This window comes from Phasianus colchicus, chromosome 11 (assembly GCF_987193195.1).
Source record: "Phasianus colchicus chromosome 11, bPhaCol1.hap1.1, whole genome shotgun sequence".
Classification (NCBI taxonomy): Eukaryota; Metazoa; Chordata; class Aves; order Galliformes; family Phasianidae; genus Phasianus; species Phasianus colchicus.
In genome coordinates this window covers 19,274,464-19,290,133 of record NC_143446.1, presented here as the reverse complement: position 1 = coordinate 19,290,133, position 15,670 = coordinate 19,274,464, and the positions used below count along the sequence as shown (strand labels likewise).

The 15,670-nt window shown below is 48.2% G+C and overlaps 2 protein-coding genes across 8 annotated transcripts in view; one reads left to right on the top strand and one right to left on the bottom strand.

Moving 5' to 3' along the window:
• Nucleotides 1–14: 14 nt before the first annotated feature.
• LOC116236751 (histone-lysine N-methyltransferase SETMAR) lies at nucleotides 15–3,234 on the bottom strand. The gene is made up of 2 exons (XM_031605551.2): nucleotides 3,016–3,234; nucleotides 15–2,859 (listed from the first exon to the last, which is right to left on the bottom strand). Exons 1-2 carry the CDS (start codon nucleotides 3,232–3,234, stop codon nucleotides 2,071–2,073), a joined length of 1,008 nt encoding a protein of 335 aa, XP_031461411.2. The 3' UTR covers nucleotides 15–2,070.
• Nucleotides 3,235–3,401: 167 nt separating this feature from the next.
• Nucleotides 3,402–15,670, top strand: part of LOC149916471 (uncharacterized) — an 87,132-nt gene continuing 74,863 nt past the window's right edge. For all 7 annotated transcript variants that reach the window (XR_016470180.1, XR_016470174.1, XR_016470175.1 and 4 more), the window contains exon 1: nucleotides 3,402–3,567. The gene's annotated coding sequence lies outside the window, so the exon portion shown is untranslated. The remainder of the gene's footprint in view (nucleotides 3,568–15,670) is intronic.

The window sequence follows — 15,670 nt, the reverse complement described above, 5'->3', positions numbered from 1 at the left end:
TCTTAATAAAATTGATTCCCCTTTTTAAAAGGCATAATTCTGCCTTGAGAAGAAATACACTTGGTAAAGATTCTGCGGAGTTGCTTTTGGTTTTTATTCTGGAAAAATGCCTTGGAGTAAAACAAACAAAACCAAAACTGTATACAGTTCTGCATAGTGGAAAGTTCACTTTGCTGTTTAAAAACAACTTCATATCAATTTTTTTTTCAGTTCCTTGCTAGGGCATGTTTAGGATTTCAGTCCACAGCCTTTAGTCCAATGCTAATAGCCCTGCTGTTTACAAAAAGGTGTGCTATGATGCCTTATGGTTTAACAGCAGCAAATTATTTCACGTTCTTGCTGGGCCTTTAGTGTGGTTGTTTCTAACAGCCCAGCAGTTCCTTGTTGCTCTGTGGGTGGAAGTTTGTTTTGGCTAAGTAATGTGCTCAGCTCACTTGTTAGAAACAGCAGCATGGGTGGGGGCTGGGCGGGTAGGACTGCAGGGGCAGACGGCAGTGAGCTCTGATTTAAGGCTGCTGGTGCAAGGAGCAGGTATTGTTAATGTGCTTCTCTGTTCTGGGTTTTGAATTTACACTTCCTTAACTACTCAACATCAAGCCAAGTATATATTCATAACAGGAAGCTAACACACAGTGCTGTCATCTTGAAAACCCATCTAATCTTCAGGAACAGGAATATAGGAGACAAACCCTATCTTGAAACTTTTTCCAGGAGGAAAAGAGGAAGCAGATTGGATCATCTACTCCCACATCTCCTGTCTGGGTGGCTGCCACGATGCCCTTGGGGAGAAGAAAAGTAGATAAGCCCCTAAACATGACGAGAAATCTTGCAGTCTAAGCTGTGTTCTGGTTCCTAGTGAAGCGTGCATTGAGTCACAGAACCACACACTTCTGTAGAATCAGCCCAGAGGAAATCAAGCTGCTGCCCACGCTGTGTGGGAATGGTACCTTTCACAGCAGCTGCATTCCTGTGGGAGCCCTCTGCAGTGACAGAAGTGCAGCTACAGAACGCTGCCCAGCTGCTCTCCTGCAGCGCCGCAGGGAGGCCGTGCACAGCAGCACGTGTGTGCATCTCTGTACAAGGATAACAAAAAGATGCAGTAATTATTTCATTGCTGCAGGAGGTAGGCGCTGCCTCCTTCTGTTTGCCCCCGTAGAAACAGAGAAAACAAAACAAAAGCTCCTATCTTCTAACTTCTCAGTCTGTTGTTTTCAGATGTGCTTCACTTTCCAACTTTAATCCATCTCAGAAGCCAGAACAGCAGTGCCATGCTGCTTTGGACTGCGCTCTGAATTTACTTTTTAAGCACAAAATTACAGTGCTAGGAAGTAACGCAGAAGCAATGCTTGCTATTATTGCAGAAATCACAGCAGATGAGCCTCGAGAAAGAAGTGCAATCATCCCATCTATCTAAACCACATCCATGAGCCTTCTGTGCACTCTGCACAGAAGCTAAACAATAACAAAATGGAACCAGTCCCTTAATGAGGAATTTTGGCAAGCTGTTTCATGTGACTGGAAGAGGAAAAGCAGGTGGGAAGCATTTAAGTTAGTCATTTGGGGCAGGTTTTTAACATCTGTAGGAATTGTGGTTGGTGGAACAAGAGAATTGTAGCAACTCGTTTTAAAGATTTATTTCTTACAACAAGATTTAAGACACCTAATGCCTCTTATTGCAAATTCCAGCATTCCTTTGTCTCTCTCACTCCTCTGTGTGATTCCCAGAGCTGTCTGCTGCTGTTACCACAACTCCCTTCTCCATACCTGCGTTAGTGCTCATTCTTTCTGAAAGCTTTAGTACAAATTAAAGACATAATTTATTAACACAGGGTAAGCTGTCAGCTGAAAACAAGAAGAAAGCACCAATCCTGGATCAGCAATCGAGACTGGAACACCCTGAAGCTCTGGTGCTCCTTCTTAGCAACCGCCTTGCAAACAGCCTCTGGGATGCTGCACAAAGGTGGTCTCAAAATCTCATGTTTTCAGCTGTAACTCGAAGCCTCGCATGCTTCTTTGCTGTCTGCAGAGTTTGATCTACGTGCACTTTAACTGCTGGAGAAAAGGGCATCGTTATGTATGGCCAGGGAGCCACTGGGAGCTCTGCAATTGTGTGTCTGCAGCGGGGAACAGGGAGCCGTCCCAGGGCAGGAAGGCAGCACAGGTTTGGGACCCACAGAAGCACGGCTTCCTCAGCACGTTGCCTTCTTCTGCAGTTTTTTGTTCCCCCTCAGTTGGCGGTAAGTTACGGAACCTCCCAGAATAATCGTAGCAAAGCTCCTCTCCAGCAGAAATATCGGCGGCAGCGAAAAGCGCCAGCCTGGGCACCATGGAGTCAACTCGGACGGGCACCATCACTAAGTTGGGTTCACAGGAGTGATTGAGGAACCGGCCCACGTTCCCGACGTACGTGGGGTCAACGAAGGTCTCCATCAGCCGCCCGTCGTGGAGGTGCTCCCGCACGGCTATGATGTAGTTGGGATCCCGGGCCGTCTGGGCGCGGCTCCTCCTGCGTGCCTCAGCGAAGCCCAAAACTTCCCCGGCGTACTCGCAGACAAAGCTCCCCTCGGCTATAGGCTCCAGAGCGCGGACGCCCCAGCCTTTCTTAGCCGTCTTGAACACCTGGAGCCGGACCCGCAGGCCCCTCTGCACGACCCTGTTCCGACAGCCGTCCCCGCAGCGGCACATGGCGTTGCACTCCAAGAGCGGCGCGGCGCAACGCAGGACGCGGCCGCGCCGTCCGAGCCGCACGCACGGGCAGGAGCGGGCGCTGCAGGAGCGGGCGCGGCACAGGCAGCCCTGGAAGGTCACCTCGGTGGGGTCGATGGCGCCGTCCGCCCCAGGCACGCAGTCCGGGCTGTACTGCGGGGAGAGCGGCGCTCAGAGCCCGCCACGGCTCTCCGAACGGCCGCCCGCGTCGGAAGGATGGCGGACGCGCGGCTCGGTGACACCGACGCCCCCCGCGGGTGAGCGAGCTCAGCGCCGCGTTCCGTCGCCCTGCCGACGCGCCCCACCTACCTGGAACGGCGCCGGACTTTCCCCGGGCGGCCACAGCGTCACGGCCACGGGCTCCAGCCCGCCGCTCACGTCCCGCCCGGCCGCCATGTCGTAGTCCCGCCCTCGCCCCGCGCCGATTGGCTGCCCGGATCGCGGTCGCTCCGCCATTGGTTGAGAGGATGTGGCACCGCGCAGGCGCTTTGGGAGCCTTGTGGGCGTGGCGCGGGAGGAGGGCGCCATCTTGGGGGCGTGGCGGTGCCGCCACGTGGGCTGGAGCTGCTGCGTGTGCGGGGCGGTCCGTCGGTCCGTGCTCCCGTTCTGATGGCGGTTTGTCGTTCCGAGCTCATTTTGGGTGTTTAACCGCTAGCTGTGCAGGAGTGATTTTTCTCAGGAACGTGGCATGGAGCGCCAACAGCAGAGGGGCTCTGGTCTCGTGTCCGTGCCCGCTCGGCTGCTTCTCTCCCTTCTCTGCTCATCTTAGGGTTTCTTTAACCGCTCTGTTTGTGGTCGCATCTCCGTGCCGCTCTCCTCAGCTCAGCTGTGCGCTTTCCTTTGATTTGAGCTTGTTTTCTGGTAAGCGTCTCCATCAGCTGTGCAGGCACCTTCTGTTGGTGCAACGCTGTGTCTGTCGGAACGCTGATCCGCACGGAGGGCAGCACAAAAAGTCCGCGTCCCGTGAGGTGGGGCAGAGCAGCGCCGTGCTGAGGGCAGCGAAGTTCGCAGGCTGCTGTCCGCACGTGGAGGCGTTGGGTTGTTTCACCACGTGGTTCTGCGGGTAAAGCGCACATCTGGTAGGGTTTGTTCACTGCGTTACAAACTGTCAAGTTTTAAAGGCTGTTGGTGATGCAGAACAGCCGAAAAGCACTTTGATTCGACACCTGCCATCTACTGCTGTTGGGCTCCAAACGTCAGAGTGGCAGAACATAAATAAATGTTCTGTAGGGTGTTTGGGCATGGGATGGAGTGTGTGGTCCACTGATAGATAACGTTATCAAACAGTACATCCTGCATTATCACACACAAGGTAGTTTGTGTGGATGAGTGTTACGCAGTGTTAATTTTGATTGAGAAGTCAGGTTGTTCATCATGTTAATGTGGACTGCTGGCTACGCAAATATCTGTGTTGGAGTGGTTCTTTCTGGTGGTTTACCACTAATTCTGTGGTGTTGTGCTGGTTTCAGACACACGTGTTGTGCATCAGCCAGATTTCCAGTCTGCATGAAACCCAAATCAGTGCAGGCGTAGAGGAAACTGTACAGCTTGGTCTTGGCAAACACTGGTGAGAAGATGAGCACACAGAGGTTCTTGTACTGAGTGAGTGAGGAACTCAATGCACTCCAAGGCTGTGATGTTAATCAGGTTTCGTCGTGCTGGTTGGTATCTCCTGAGAGCGGCTGGGATGGAACCCAGCTACAAACACACATGGGCTGGGGCTGATGAAAGCTGCTGGGCTGTGAGTGGAGGGCTGGGTAAGAAATGAACGTTTTTATCTCCGTGATGGATCGTGGGACAAATCCTTCCAGCCCCTGTCCTGTGTGGTGTCTTGGTCTGCAGTGTTTTCTTTGTTAAAGGGTTTGACAGTAAGAAAAATGCTGGTTTGGGGTTTTTGTTTTATTTTTTAAAGTAATGTTTGGTTAATATCTTACCAGGTGTCAAAGTGCTGATTCCATAATATTTATGCTCTCAGAAATACGGTGTTTTGAAGTCTTTTTTAAAAATTTGTATTGTTGAAAAATATGTTGCAAAAGAATAAAAATGTCCCTTATCTTATCTTATCTTAGTGCTCCAGAACTGTACTTGGCTTTAAATGAAATCCATAACTTCCTTACGTTGGTATGACAACAGAACACATTAGGTTGAAATTAGAGTAAGAGTATAGATGAATGTTAGCTGTATGTGCAGAACGGCTCAATAAATCACTGAGATTTCTGATTAAAGAAGAATAATTCAGAATGACAGGCAGTGAAACAACGCTTTTAAGAGGGGAGGAGCAGTATGAAGAAAGAATTATGTGTGTTTAATGCAGTATTTCACTGTGATGGTAAATCAATTCCCTTTGTCAAGGTGCATGAACAAATTTATGAGCGTTCGTATCTGGGGCAATTAGTAAGTGATCTTCTGTAGGACTAAGATATCCAGTTTTGCACCGTAACCTTTAGATGCAATTTATCTCAGAGACTGGGTGCTTAACACTATCTAAATGTTCCGTCTAAAGGAAGAATGGAAAAGAAGAAAGAGGTGATGTGGAGCTGTGTGTGTGAGGCTGCAGGTGTCATCTCAGCTCCTGCCTCAGCCGCTCGTTTCTGTGCTGAGCTCCTCTGCAGCTCAGGGCTGGGACCGTGGATGCAGGCAGTGAAGTCCTGCTCTCAAATGATGGCTGCAAGGCAGAAATAAAGGCACTAGATAGGGAAGTTGTGACTGAGCAGCACGTCTGGGTTTTGTACAGAACTTTGAAGGTAGTCTGTTCAGGCATCACCTTGCTCTTAGTAGCCAGTTTCATAATGTTGCTTTTCTTAGTTGTTTTCCCTATGGAAAATATAAGGCTGCAAAACTAAGGAGAGGAATCTAAATAATACATAACTTGGTCTTTCCTGAAGCAGGTAACTGGATGGGTTCAGAAGCGATATGAGGGTCAAGCCAGAGAAACAGGTGTATTCTTTGCACGGACATTCTCTGGGATACGCACAGACGGATGAATGGCTGTTTCCCTGAGAAGCTGGACGTGCTTCCAGCACTGAGTTCTCTGTACCTCTGCTCTTGGGCAAATTGCTTTGCCCCTCCTGTTTCAGTGAGCAGGTGCAGCAGCTCTGAGTGCAGGAGAGGAGCAGAGAGGAGCAGTTTGATAAGGTCAGCATTGCTGGTCGTAACCATCCGCAGTGCGCAGCTGAAACAACACCACTGGATTGTGTGTCCAGATCATCTCCAGCTTGCTGTCATCCCTGCTTATTGTAATGTTGGCTACGTGGAAGTAGCAGTCCTGTTTTTCTTGAAAGGAGGTTTGTAGTTGGATTCTTCCTCTCCTGGCATTTCTAAACTTTAATAAAAAGTTCACAATCAGCTTTTGCTGGACCAGGGCACTGTAATATTTCCTATGAATGCTAAAGCTGTGGTGGGTTGGTTTTTTTCCAGGGCTTCAGTTTTTTTCTTGTTGCTGTGACCCTAAACCTGAGGTTTTCAGGTGTTCCCTTTAGGTGCAAGTGCCTTAGGTGTGAAAATGGGCAAATGCAGGTACTGAGAGCGACTCGCTGGTGTTTCCTTTGTAGAAGAAATAGCTCTGGCCAAAAAAGCCAGGCTGGCTGCTGGACTCACTTCAGTCTCTTCCTGGGAGAGAGTTTTACTGGGGGTGTTTGAAGAAATCCTGCAGGTTGGGGTGAATGCAATAACAACTCCTTGCATTCATCCAGGCTCCAGCACCAGCTATTAATGTTCCCCATGGGTGTTCTCTGGCTCTGTTAAGGATCTAACAGTGAGATTTCCAGACATAGAAATAAAATCTCAAGCTATAAATGCGAGGATCCTGGGGAGTTTCCATGTAGGAGGTTCCATTTTAGGAATCCACCAGTGAGCATCCTTGATCCTGCCTTTCACACAGGCCTCTGTGAAGCACACAGCCCACATCACAAACTGCTGAGTAGGCAAAGGTGAGGACCAAACATTGTTCCTGTCTGAAAAGCTGTTGAATGGCTATGGAAGAAGCCTGCTCTGATTTTAGGTTAGCATTACCTGACTTTAATTACACTTGGTTGTTTAAATGAGTTTGGGGAAGCAAAGAAAAAGAGACTTGGTTAGGCTGTCCCATGGATGATGCTGGAGTCAGCATCTTCCTCACAAGCACTGCTTGGACTGACAGCATCTGCACTGTAGTAGCTGATGGCTATGTTTGGGGTACTGTGTTTAACAACAGTATTTCCCTAATATGACATTGTTATGTGGCTTTTCATCTCTCCTCCCAATGTCTCAAAATGCTTCTTGCTGTTGGCTGTTTCTCTGATTGTGTGGCTGGCAATGCATTACATTCATTTGCCAATGAAGACAAAGCCTGCCCTCGCTCACTGCTGCTGTGTTCTTTTTTAAATGAAGTCCTCTTTTTTTGCTGCCTTGTGCTGTTTTATTGTCTCAGTTCAGTTTGTGGAGGCACTGCAGGGATGGGGAGGTGAGAGCTGGCTGTCCAACCCAACCTGTTTGCAGAGCTGGTGTAGGGAGATCCTCAGCTGCTCAGCTTGTTATCAGAGTGCAGTGCTGCTAGAGATGCTGTGACACACATTAGTAAGGTAATTATTTATCCCAGTGTTGTTCTTGATGCTGGCAGGCCTAATGAGATGGTAAGCTGTGAGGGGAAGCTTGAAACCTTGGCCTGGCAGTTGTGCAGCATTGCTGTTATGGACCACTCACCCCAATGACATTGTATGAAATATGGAAAAATGAAGAGCAATCTCACTTTCAAAGTCTTGCTGGTGACCTTTAAATTAGGGCTGGGAGTCTCATCATGAACTGCAGCTGCAGGATACATAACTTACTTGTTTTCCTTCTCCTCTGAAAGGTTGTTTTCGATGAAATTACCACTTATTACAGAAAGGTCAAATTCGTATAACCACATCTCAAGTAAGCAGGCAGTGACCTTGTTTCTCTCGGTACACTGCTCACAATTCCATAATTCCGTGCTTTTTTCTAACAACCATGCTGCTGTTGTTCATTTAAAGCATGTTGCAAATACACACGTTTTATGGGCTGGCTCTGAACTGGTGCAAATTATTTCTGTTCACTCGAATGGAACAATGGTAAATTACACCGGAACAGGGCTTGGTGCTTTGTAAGAGTTGTTCTCAAATTGATCTCTGTCCAGTCTCCCTTGAAAATAATGCTTGAAGACTGTTTTCAGCGTGTTGCTCTGTGTGTGCTATTGTGCCCACTGAGATGTCGGCGTGTGCTGCAGAGTAACTGAGGCTGGTGCATTTCAGTTGGTATGAAGTGTTATGTGGTTATGGAACTGATGGATAGCAGCTGTAGGAGCTTGTGATGTTGTTGGATTTCAGACTAAGGTCTGTTATAACTTTGGAACTTGGGCTTGGACTAGATTTAGTTTGATAGCGGAGGGTGGATGGTGATAGGACAAGGGGGAATGGTTTTAAACTGAGACAATGGAGATTTAGGTTAGATATTAGGAGGAAGTTTTTCAGCCAGAGGGTGGTGAGGCACTGGAACATGTTGCCAAGGAGGCTGTGGATGCCCCATCCCTGCAGGCATTCAAGGCCAGGCTGGATGTGGCTCTGGGCAGCCTGGGCTGCTGGTTGGTGACCTGCACATAGCAGGGGGTTGGAACTGGATGAGCATTGTGCTCCTTTTCAACCCAGGCCATTCTATGGTTCTACCTAAAGAACTTCTTTTCCCAAATGTTTCTATAGATATTTCAAAACCAAACTGTTGCACAGAAGGTTTTCCTGCAAGGTGTCCTGCCTGTCTTTGGAAGGAATTGGCTCTTGCAGGAGCTGAGCTGCTGTCCTTTGCGGCTGGAGGAGGTGAGTGATGGTAGGGCAGCACTGCTGCCAGCAGTGAGTGCTGTGTTATGCTCAGCACTGGGTTGGGCCATTCCCTGTGAGCTGTCAGAACTTAAAATCCTGATGATGTTTTCTGAGCTGTTAGTTGGAATATTTCAGCGCACTTTTAGATCCCTAAAGTGCTGTATTACACTGAGTGTAAACACTGTACATCAGTTACTGCTGCTAACTATTTTCTCTGACCCCCATTGGAATGCACAGGTGGCATTAGGCAGTGCTCCTGTCTCTGTGTGTCTTTGCTATACAGCTCTAATTGCTGGTTTGGAGTTAACACGTCTGGGAGTCCCGCAGCTCTGTGTGTGTTTCCTCCCCCAGCTCTGCCAACACGAGGATGGCATTTTGGTCATGTGGAAGAAATCCTGAATGCAGGACAGTGGTAATGGGCCACTCGTGTCAGACAGCCCTAAGAATGAATTGATGTGTTTGGTGGGAAGCAAAACATGGGATTCAAGGCAGTTTTTCTAGATGTTTGCCTAACATAAAGTCCTCATCTTAAGAGTCGGGGAGGGGCGGGTGCAGTCCGGGCTCTTCAACAGGACTTCATCCCCTTTCGCTTTGGCTGGTAAGAGAAGCACGTGTGTACGTACTTCTATCGGCTTGTTCAGCTCCCTTTGGAGAAGTTCCTTCTTATCCACACGCGTGCCGGGAGGTGGCGGTGCGGCTCCGGCGCAGCCCCGCGGTGCCCCCAGGGGCGGCCGTCGGTGCATCCCGGCGCCGGTGTGCGTGAAAGGCTTCAGCCGAAGCTGAGAATCGCTTGTTTAAGAGAGCTGCTTCTACAGCAGGTATCTGCAGGGCAGCAAGTGGTACAGATGGGCGCTAAAATCTGAGGCGGCTGCCGTTGTCTGAACAGAATTTATAACCGTGTAGAAAGTAAACTGAACTCGGGGGTCCTTCGTGGCACTGCTGCTGCAGTTATGGCTGCGGTTGTGCTCTCAGGGGTGGCTGATGTGGAAGACACAAGTTGATTCTTGGCCAAGACGCAGTGGGACCAAAGTCCAGAGAGGGCTGGGGCTGAGCCTTCGTCTGTGTCCGTCAGCTCACTGGAGCCTCCAAGTGATGTCGTTTTATTTTTGAAAACCACACATCAGGACTTGAAGCACATCAAAAAAGCAGCAAAGCACTGCAGAAGAGGCACAGGGCACAGGTGACTCTCCAGGGCACGGCCAGGTAGTGCCTCATGCAGGTCCTTCCCATTGTTCTGACCGCACTGGAGCCTGCTGCCGGGCTTCTCCCCTCCCCAGGGCTCTGAAGCAATCCTGGTTTTCCCTCTGTGTTCGAGCCAAAGGCAGGAGAAAGCGGTGGGAACCCTTCCATTGACACCGGCTGGCTTTTGGTTCAGCCTGTTGTTGCAGAGGAGGGAACATAATCTTCAGCATTAAACATCTTTGTAATTCATGTTGTGTTCTGGGGGCTTTAGATCAAATATTGACTAAATTCTTCTTTCTTCTTAGAACTGTGCCTTGTGCCAAGGAGCATGCTGGAGCTGCTGTGCATTATCACGTGGAAACTTGTGTACAATGGCCAATCTGTGTTCCCACTTCGTCTAAATAAATGGTTGCTTAGCATCCAGAATCATCCTGCTTGGGATTATCTCCCCATATGCCAGTGTTGCAGCACTGAATGATGTGGATGTGCAGGGAGAGCAGAGCCTTTTGTTGTTAATGGCTGTACAGGGGTAGCTGCGATGATTTTGTTTTTGTAATAGTTGGCCAATTTCTGGAGACTTGCCCAAATAACTCTTGGTTTGCTCCAGAGATTTTTAGCTCGTGTGTTCACAGACCTGTGGTCACAGGATGCCAACAAATAAAGTGGATTTTTATCAGCATCACAAATCTGCTCGATAGCAGAGTATTGAGAAACTTTTAAGATTAAGGAAAAGTCATTCCTATTGATAAGAGGACTGAATGCAATTACCAAGGCTCTGTGTGTTCTGTCAGCATGCTGTGTAAGTTCTTATTTTTTTTCGACCTCGCTGGTTAGCCTGAAAAGTACTTTGCATGTTCTGTACATCCACGTGTTCTCCTGTGGTGCATCTCACTGTGCCTTGGCTAAACTGTGTTGTACAAAGCGTGATTTGCTCACAGCAGTGAAATGAGCTTTGTGTCATTTCCCTGTTCAGAGGGCTTCCAACATATCCTTCTTTTCCATGCACACTCACAACACTGTCTACGCCCCATAGGGTTTTGCCTGTCTCATTTCAGAACTTGTTGCTGCTGACAGCAGTGAGGGACAAAACTCACTTGACCCACTTAGGGCACAAAACCTGCAGAGCGTGCACTGGCTGAGGCCCTCCTTGCTGTGTTCTGTGCTTTGATTCCTGCCTTTGTCCTTCCATCTGTTCATCTCTCCTGCAGCTCCCTGCACCAAGGCGTGCTTGCAGGCTGCTGACGGCTGGTCCTGCTGTGCCTGCTGCTTTAGGGTCCCCACTCCTTTGGGGGCACCCGTGCCAGTTGTCAGTGCTCAGTAACTGCTGGTTTCTGGAGGGTGACAGGATTACCCAGTGTAACAGGTCAGAATCTGAGTGCCAGTTTCCTTTAGGTAAGTTCATCCCAAGCTGTAAAAGTAGAATACTGCTCGTATTGCTCAGAGGCAGCCCGTTCTGCACTCATAGTATTTGCAGTTGCTGAAATGATTGATAAGAAAACTCTTCAAAGAAACCGTTAAGGTTTGGTGCTTTAAAAACAAACCCAGACTTGAGGGGGAAAAGCACAACCGTAGCATCGAGTTCCTTTGTGATAAGGTCTATGAGATTTTTCTCAAATAACGAGTGGGATGTGAATACATCAGTTCAAAGAAATGTGCAAATCTCTTCTGACAAACGTTGCTATCGGGAGGCACTCGCTGTGTCTGCAGGCATTGCTCTCCCAGAGGTGACCCCAACTTTGCTTCCAGGTATCATGTTTTACCTCCGGCTGAAACCATGATGGGGGAAATAGGTTTTCTGCATGATCTGTCCTGGGAAAATGTCACTAACCAATCTGGAGTAACAGTGGGTTGCCAGCAGTTGGAGTGCCCTCAGGAGCATGCCTGGAGGTAAGGAGAGCACTGCTCAGTAGGATTCTGTGTGAAAGGGAAATAATTTCTCTACATAAAATAAAGGAAGATAAAAGATTTTAACTCTGGAATTAAATCTGTTGTGCATCAGTCTGGGTTAGTAAAAACAAATGAAGTTTTTAATGATTTCATTTCAGATAAGCTGTTGTTTACGAAAGCGGAGGGGTGAGAATCCCCTGCATGGCACTGCTCAGTGTGTGCTGCTGGGATTGCCTTCTGTACTGCCTCGGCTGCAGGAAATCTGTGACACCGAGCATCAGGGCTGAGGCAGAAATCCAGTATGGGTGGTGGGGAATTGATGATGCAACCCAAGGGCGAAGCTCCGGCCCATTGAGAATTCACAGTGCTTGTGTTTTGCATAGCGTGTAGTGATTCCTCAAAGGCATCTCGAGCAGAATGCTATCAGCACGGGCTGCAGATACATTGCTGTTCTAAGGAATACTGTACCAGCCAGATAAGTTGTCAATACAATTTTATCTCTGCAGTTCTGTATGCAGTTCCTATCGCCCCGCTGCTATCTGATGGCGGCTCTCGCTGTTTGCATTCATACCTGGTTCACTGTGGAAGGCAAATGTGGTGGGATACTGGCTGCAACATAACCTGGGCAGTGTCGTCTTTGAGAGCTGTGGATTTGCCTGGGGTATCCGTGACCACTCCCTGTGTCTTCATTTACTCCCCTGGCAGAAGGCAGAGCTGGTCTGCTTCACCACGTATAGCAGCAGAAAGCTGGGAATAAGGGCAAAGCCTGGGCTCAGAGGTGTTCTCTTGGTATAAATTCCTTCCTAATGTCCTTTTTGGTACGAGTTTGATTTAACTGCTTGAGAAAGAAGCTTGGATATTGCTCAGCCCAGGTAAAAATAGCCCCATTCTGTCATACTCCCTATTCTAATAAACCTTGTGCTGTGTGTGTGTTCCATGGCATAGCAGAGGTGACCTAAGAGGCTTGTGGGGAATAATTCATCTTCTGCAATAATGAGTTTTCTCTTACCCTCTTCACATCTGCCTCAGGTTTTTGCTAAGTTAAAAGTGAAAGGTGTTACAGATCAGGCTTGAAGTTCTGCTCGCTCTGAAGGACGCTGCCCGCTGCGTGGCCAGACACGAGCCCTTTCCTTTCCCTCCGAGGAGATCCTGTTAGGCCAGGAACCCATTGGCTGATGGAGATTAGAGGTGTACAGATGTAAACGTGAGCTTCTGTCTGTGATCTGTGGTGTTGGATGCGCTGAAGACCAATACAGGACACAAACTTTGTAATTCTTTGCATTAGTGAAAGTGGAGGTATTCCTCTTCCCAGCTTTGCTGTAGAGAAATAATGTGTTCTTTCTTACAAAAGAAATTACGAAGGGAAAAGAAAATGTTGCTGATCAAATATAAAGATCAGTGCAATTTTTATTCCAAGTTCTCCTCAAGTAGCTGCTTTCTGCAGTCAGCTAAGGAGCAGTGTGCTTTCCTTGTTACAAAGCTGATCTGCAGGAACTTCACCCCGCGTGTCCTTAGAATCACATACCTGAATTCCTTCTGCAAGAAGAGGGAAAAACCGTTTACCTTCTCCTTCCTCCTCCTTCAGTAATGCGTTGCTCGTACAGGGAGGCACGCAGATGGCTGCGTGGTGTGTGCCTCCTTACTCTTAGCCACAATGATTTCCAACCAGAAAAAAAAAAAAAGATTTTTCAGTTTATTTGTCAGAACGATCTCCAGAGCTCTCCTCCTCAGCCCTGTGTATCCTCCTCTCTTCTCCTCTGTTTTGCTGAGGGTTCCTCCCAAGCCACAGAGCAGGATGTGGCCATTCTTTACAGAGGAATGGAAAGCTCAGACCCAGGCTGGATGTGGCTCTGGGCAGCCTGGTCTGCTGGTTGGTGACCCTGCACACAGCAGGGGGTTGAAACAAGATGATCATTGTGGTCCTTCTCAACTCAGGCTGTTCTATGATTTTTAGAACAAGTTTGTCATAGTGCTCAGTGACATGTTGTTTTCAGAGCGTTATGTTGTGGTTTGGAGCCCTTCTGCTTCTTCAAGGAGTTTTCTCTGTGTTGCTGGACAGGTCGGTGTGAGCAGTTTTAATCTGCAAAAAGATAGTTATCTGAGTTCAGATTTGCATTTCTAGAATGCCATGCTTTCAGAAAGCTGGGCGTGTTGCAAAGCAGCACTATGATGGTTAGAGAAGAAAGATGATAATCTTGAAATATCCAGCTATAAATATAATTGAAAATAAAACCTCGGTGTGTGGATTTAACGAAGAGGATTTTTGTTTAGTCTAGTGACTCCATTGGTTTAAAGACCATTTCCACGTAGCCAGCAAAGATTATGCCCCCAGAGCAGATGTAGAGCTTGGAGTCCTGCTGAGGTGAATCGTCTCTTCAGAGCTTGAGTTTGAAGGCAACATAAAGAAGGAAACAGCTGGAGAAAGCTGAGCGAGGCTTTTGGGGGTCAGCTTCCTACAGATTATTCTCCTAATTGCTACAGCTGAGCTCACAAGAAGAAAGGCTGAGCCAGGGGGAGGTGTATGGTTGAAAAATATGGCCTTTCTGCTGGCTGATCATTGGCGTTCTGCTTCTTGTGCTGTTAGGATTGAATCTTTGCTTCTGAATTTTAGCAAGCTCAGATGTTTAACAAATAAAAACATTCTTAATCACAGTCTCTCCTAATGTTTCAGTGTCTCAAGGTATATGCTGTTCTAATTGCTGCTGGCTAAGAGGAAAATGTAAAAACCAAGACCCAGCCTCCATGAGAGCTGGTAAAGATTTACCCACTTCCACCTCTTTCAGTGCTATTGGGCAGCAGGTTGGGATGTTTTTTTGTCTTTTGCCCCCTCAAATGGGCCAGTTTGAGTTTGTCTCATCGGTGCTTTGTGCCCATAACTCTGGTTGGGAAGGCAGTGCTATCAGATCTGGGTTGTTATCCCTTTGCACTTAGTAAAGGTTGCAGACTGCCCAGCTGTACTTGTTGGAGGATTAAGAACAGTGCATAAGGGCATGTAACAGCAGTTCTCTGGGCTGAAGCCAGTCTGATTTGGTACTATTGCTCTGGGTTCTGGTACGAACCTTCCTGCTCTAGGTTCAACTGTTTTGTAGGTTATTGCTTCCTTGGATTTGAAGTCTTCCTCCATGCTGGAATTACATTCCAGCCAGCTTTACTATGGGAAAGTACACTCATCCTAGCTACAGGTTCTGTGAGTTAGACCCCCCCCCCACTGGATTGACGTATGTGGTAGCAAATACTGGGGAGCAAAATGCATGCAAGTGATACCAGTGTTACCAGGCTGCCTCAGCTGTGGCACAGCCCTTTGTATGGGTGCAGAGCTGTCTCTGTCAAAGTGACTCAGTGAGTTTAGGACTACAGGATTCCCCAGCTGTGAATCCTGCCTGTGGGACGTGGAGCTGCCAGAGCTGTGTATGTGCACAGGGATGCTGCCAGGGGAGAGACACCACTGCCTGCTGGGTGCTGGCCTCATCTGTGGAGTTGAAATCCTCTTTTCATTGCTTGCAAGGGAGCTGAAGCCATCTTACATGCCTCCTGTAGGAAGCCTGAGCCCTAGGCTTGTAAGGGTCGTGGAAGTTGGGTTTCTTTAATTTCTTTCAAACAATCTGTTTTGTGCCTTACCTACTTGAGTTTGTTGTTGGAGGAATGGTGAAGTTTCCCATCGTCATCCATCTTCTGCTTATCCATATTTGCAAGGCCTGGCCTGTCCCAAGCACACCTCTCAAGGACGATGTTGCTGTGATGCAGCTGAGTGCATCTCCTGGCTGCCCAACCCACTCCTGCACCCAGTGTGCTGAGCTGCTGCCAGCTGGGTTTGGGAAAGGAACACGGAATGCTTGCACAGAGTAATTGTTTTGGTGATGGTACTTTCATTGAACTCAAGAAAATGGGTGTACAGTTGAAATAAGCACGAGCGATGGTTGGCTTTGTTCTTTGAGATGGATGAGCTCAGCCCGTGTGCTCTCGGAGCAGTTTCAGCCAGCTGCCACCAATAAATCCTGCCTCCTGAAGAGGCACTTCAGTGAAGATTTAATACAGACTTCTGGAAATGGTTATTGCACTCAGATGCAGAGAAAGCTGAGAGCTATACC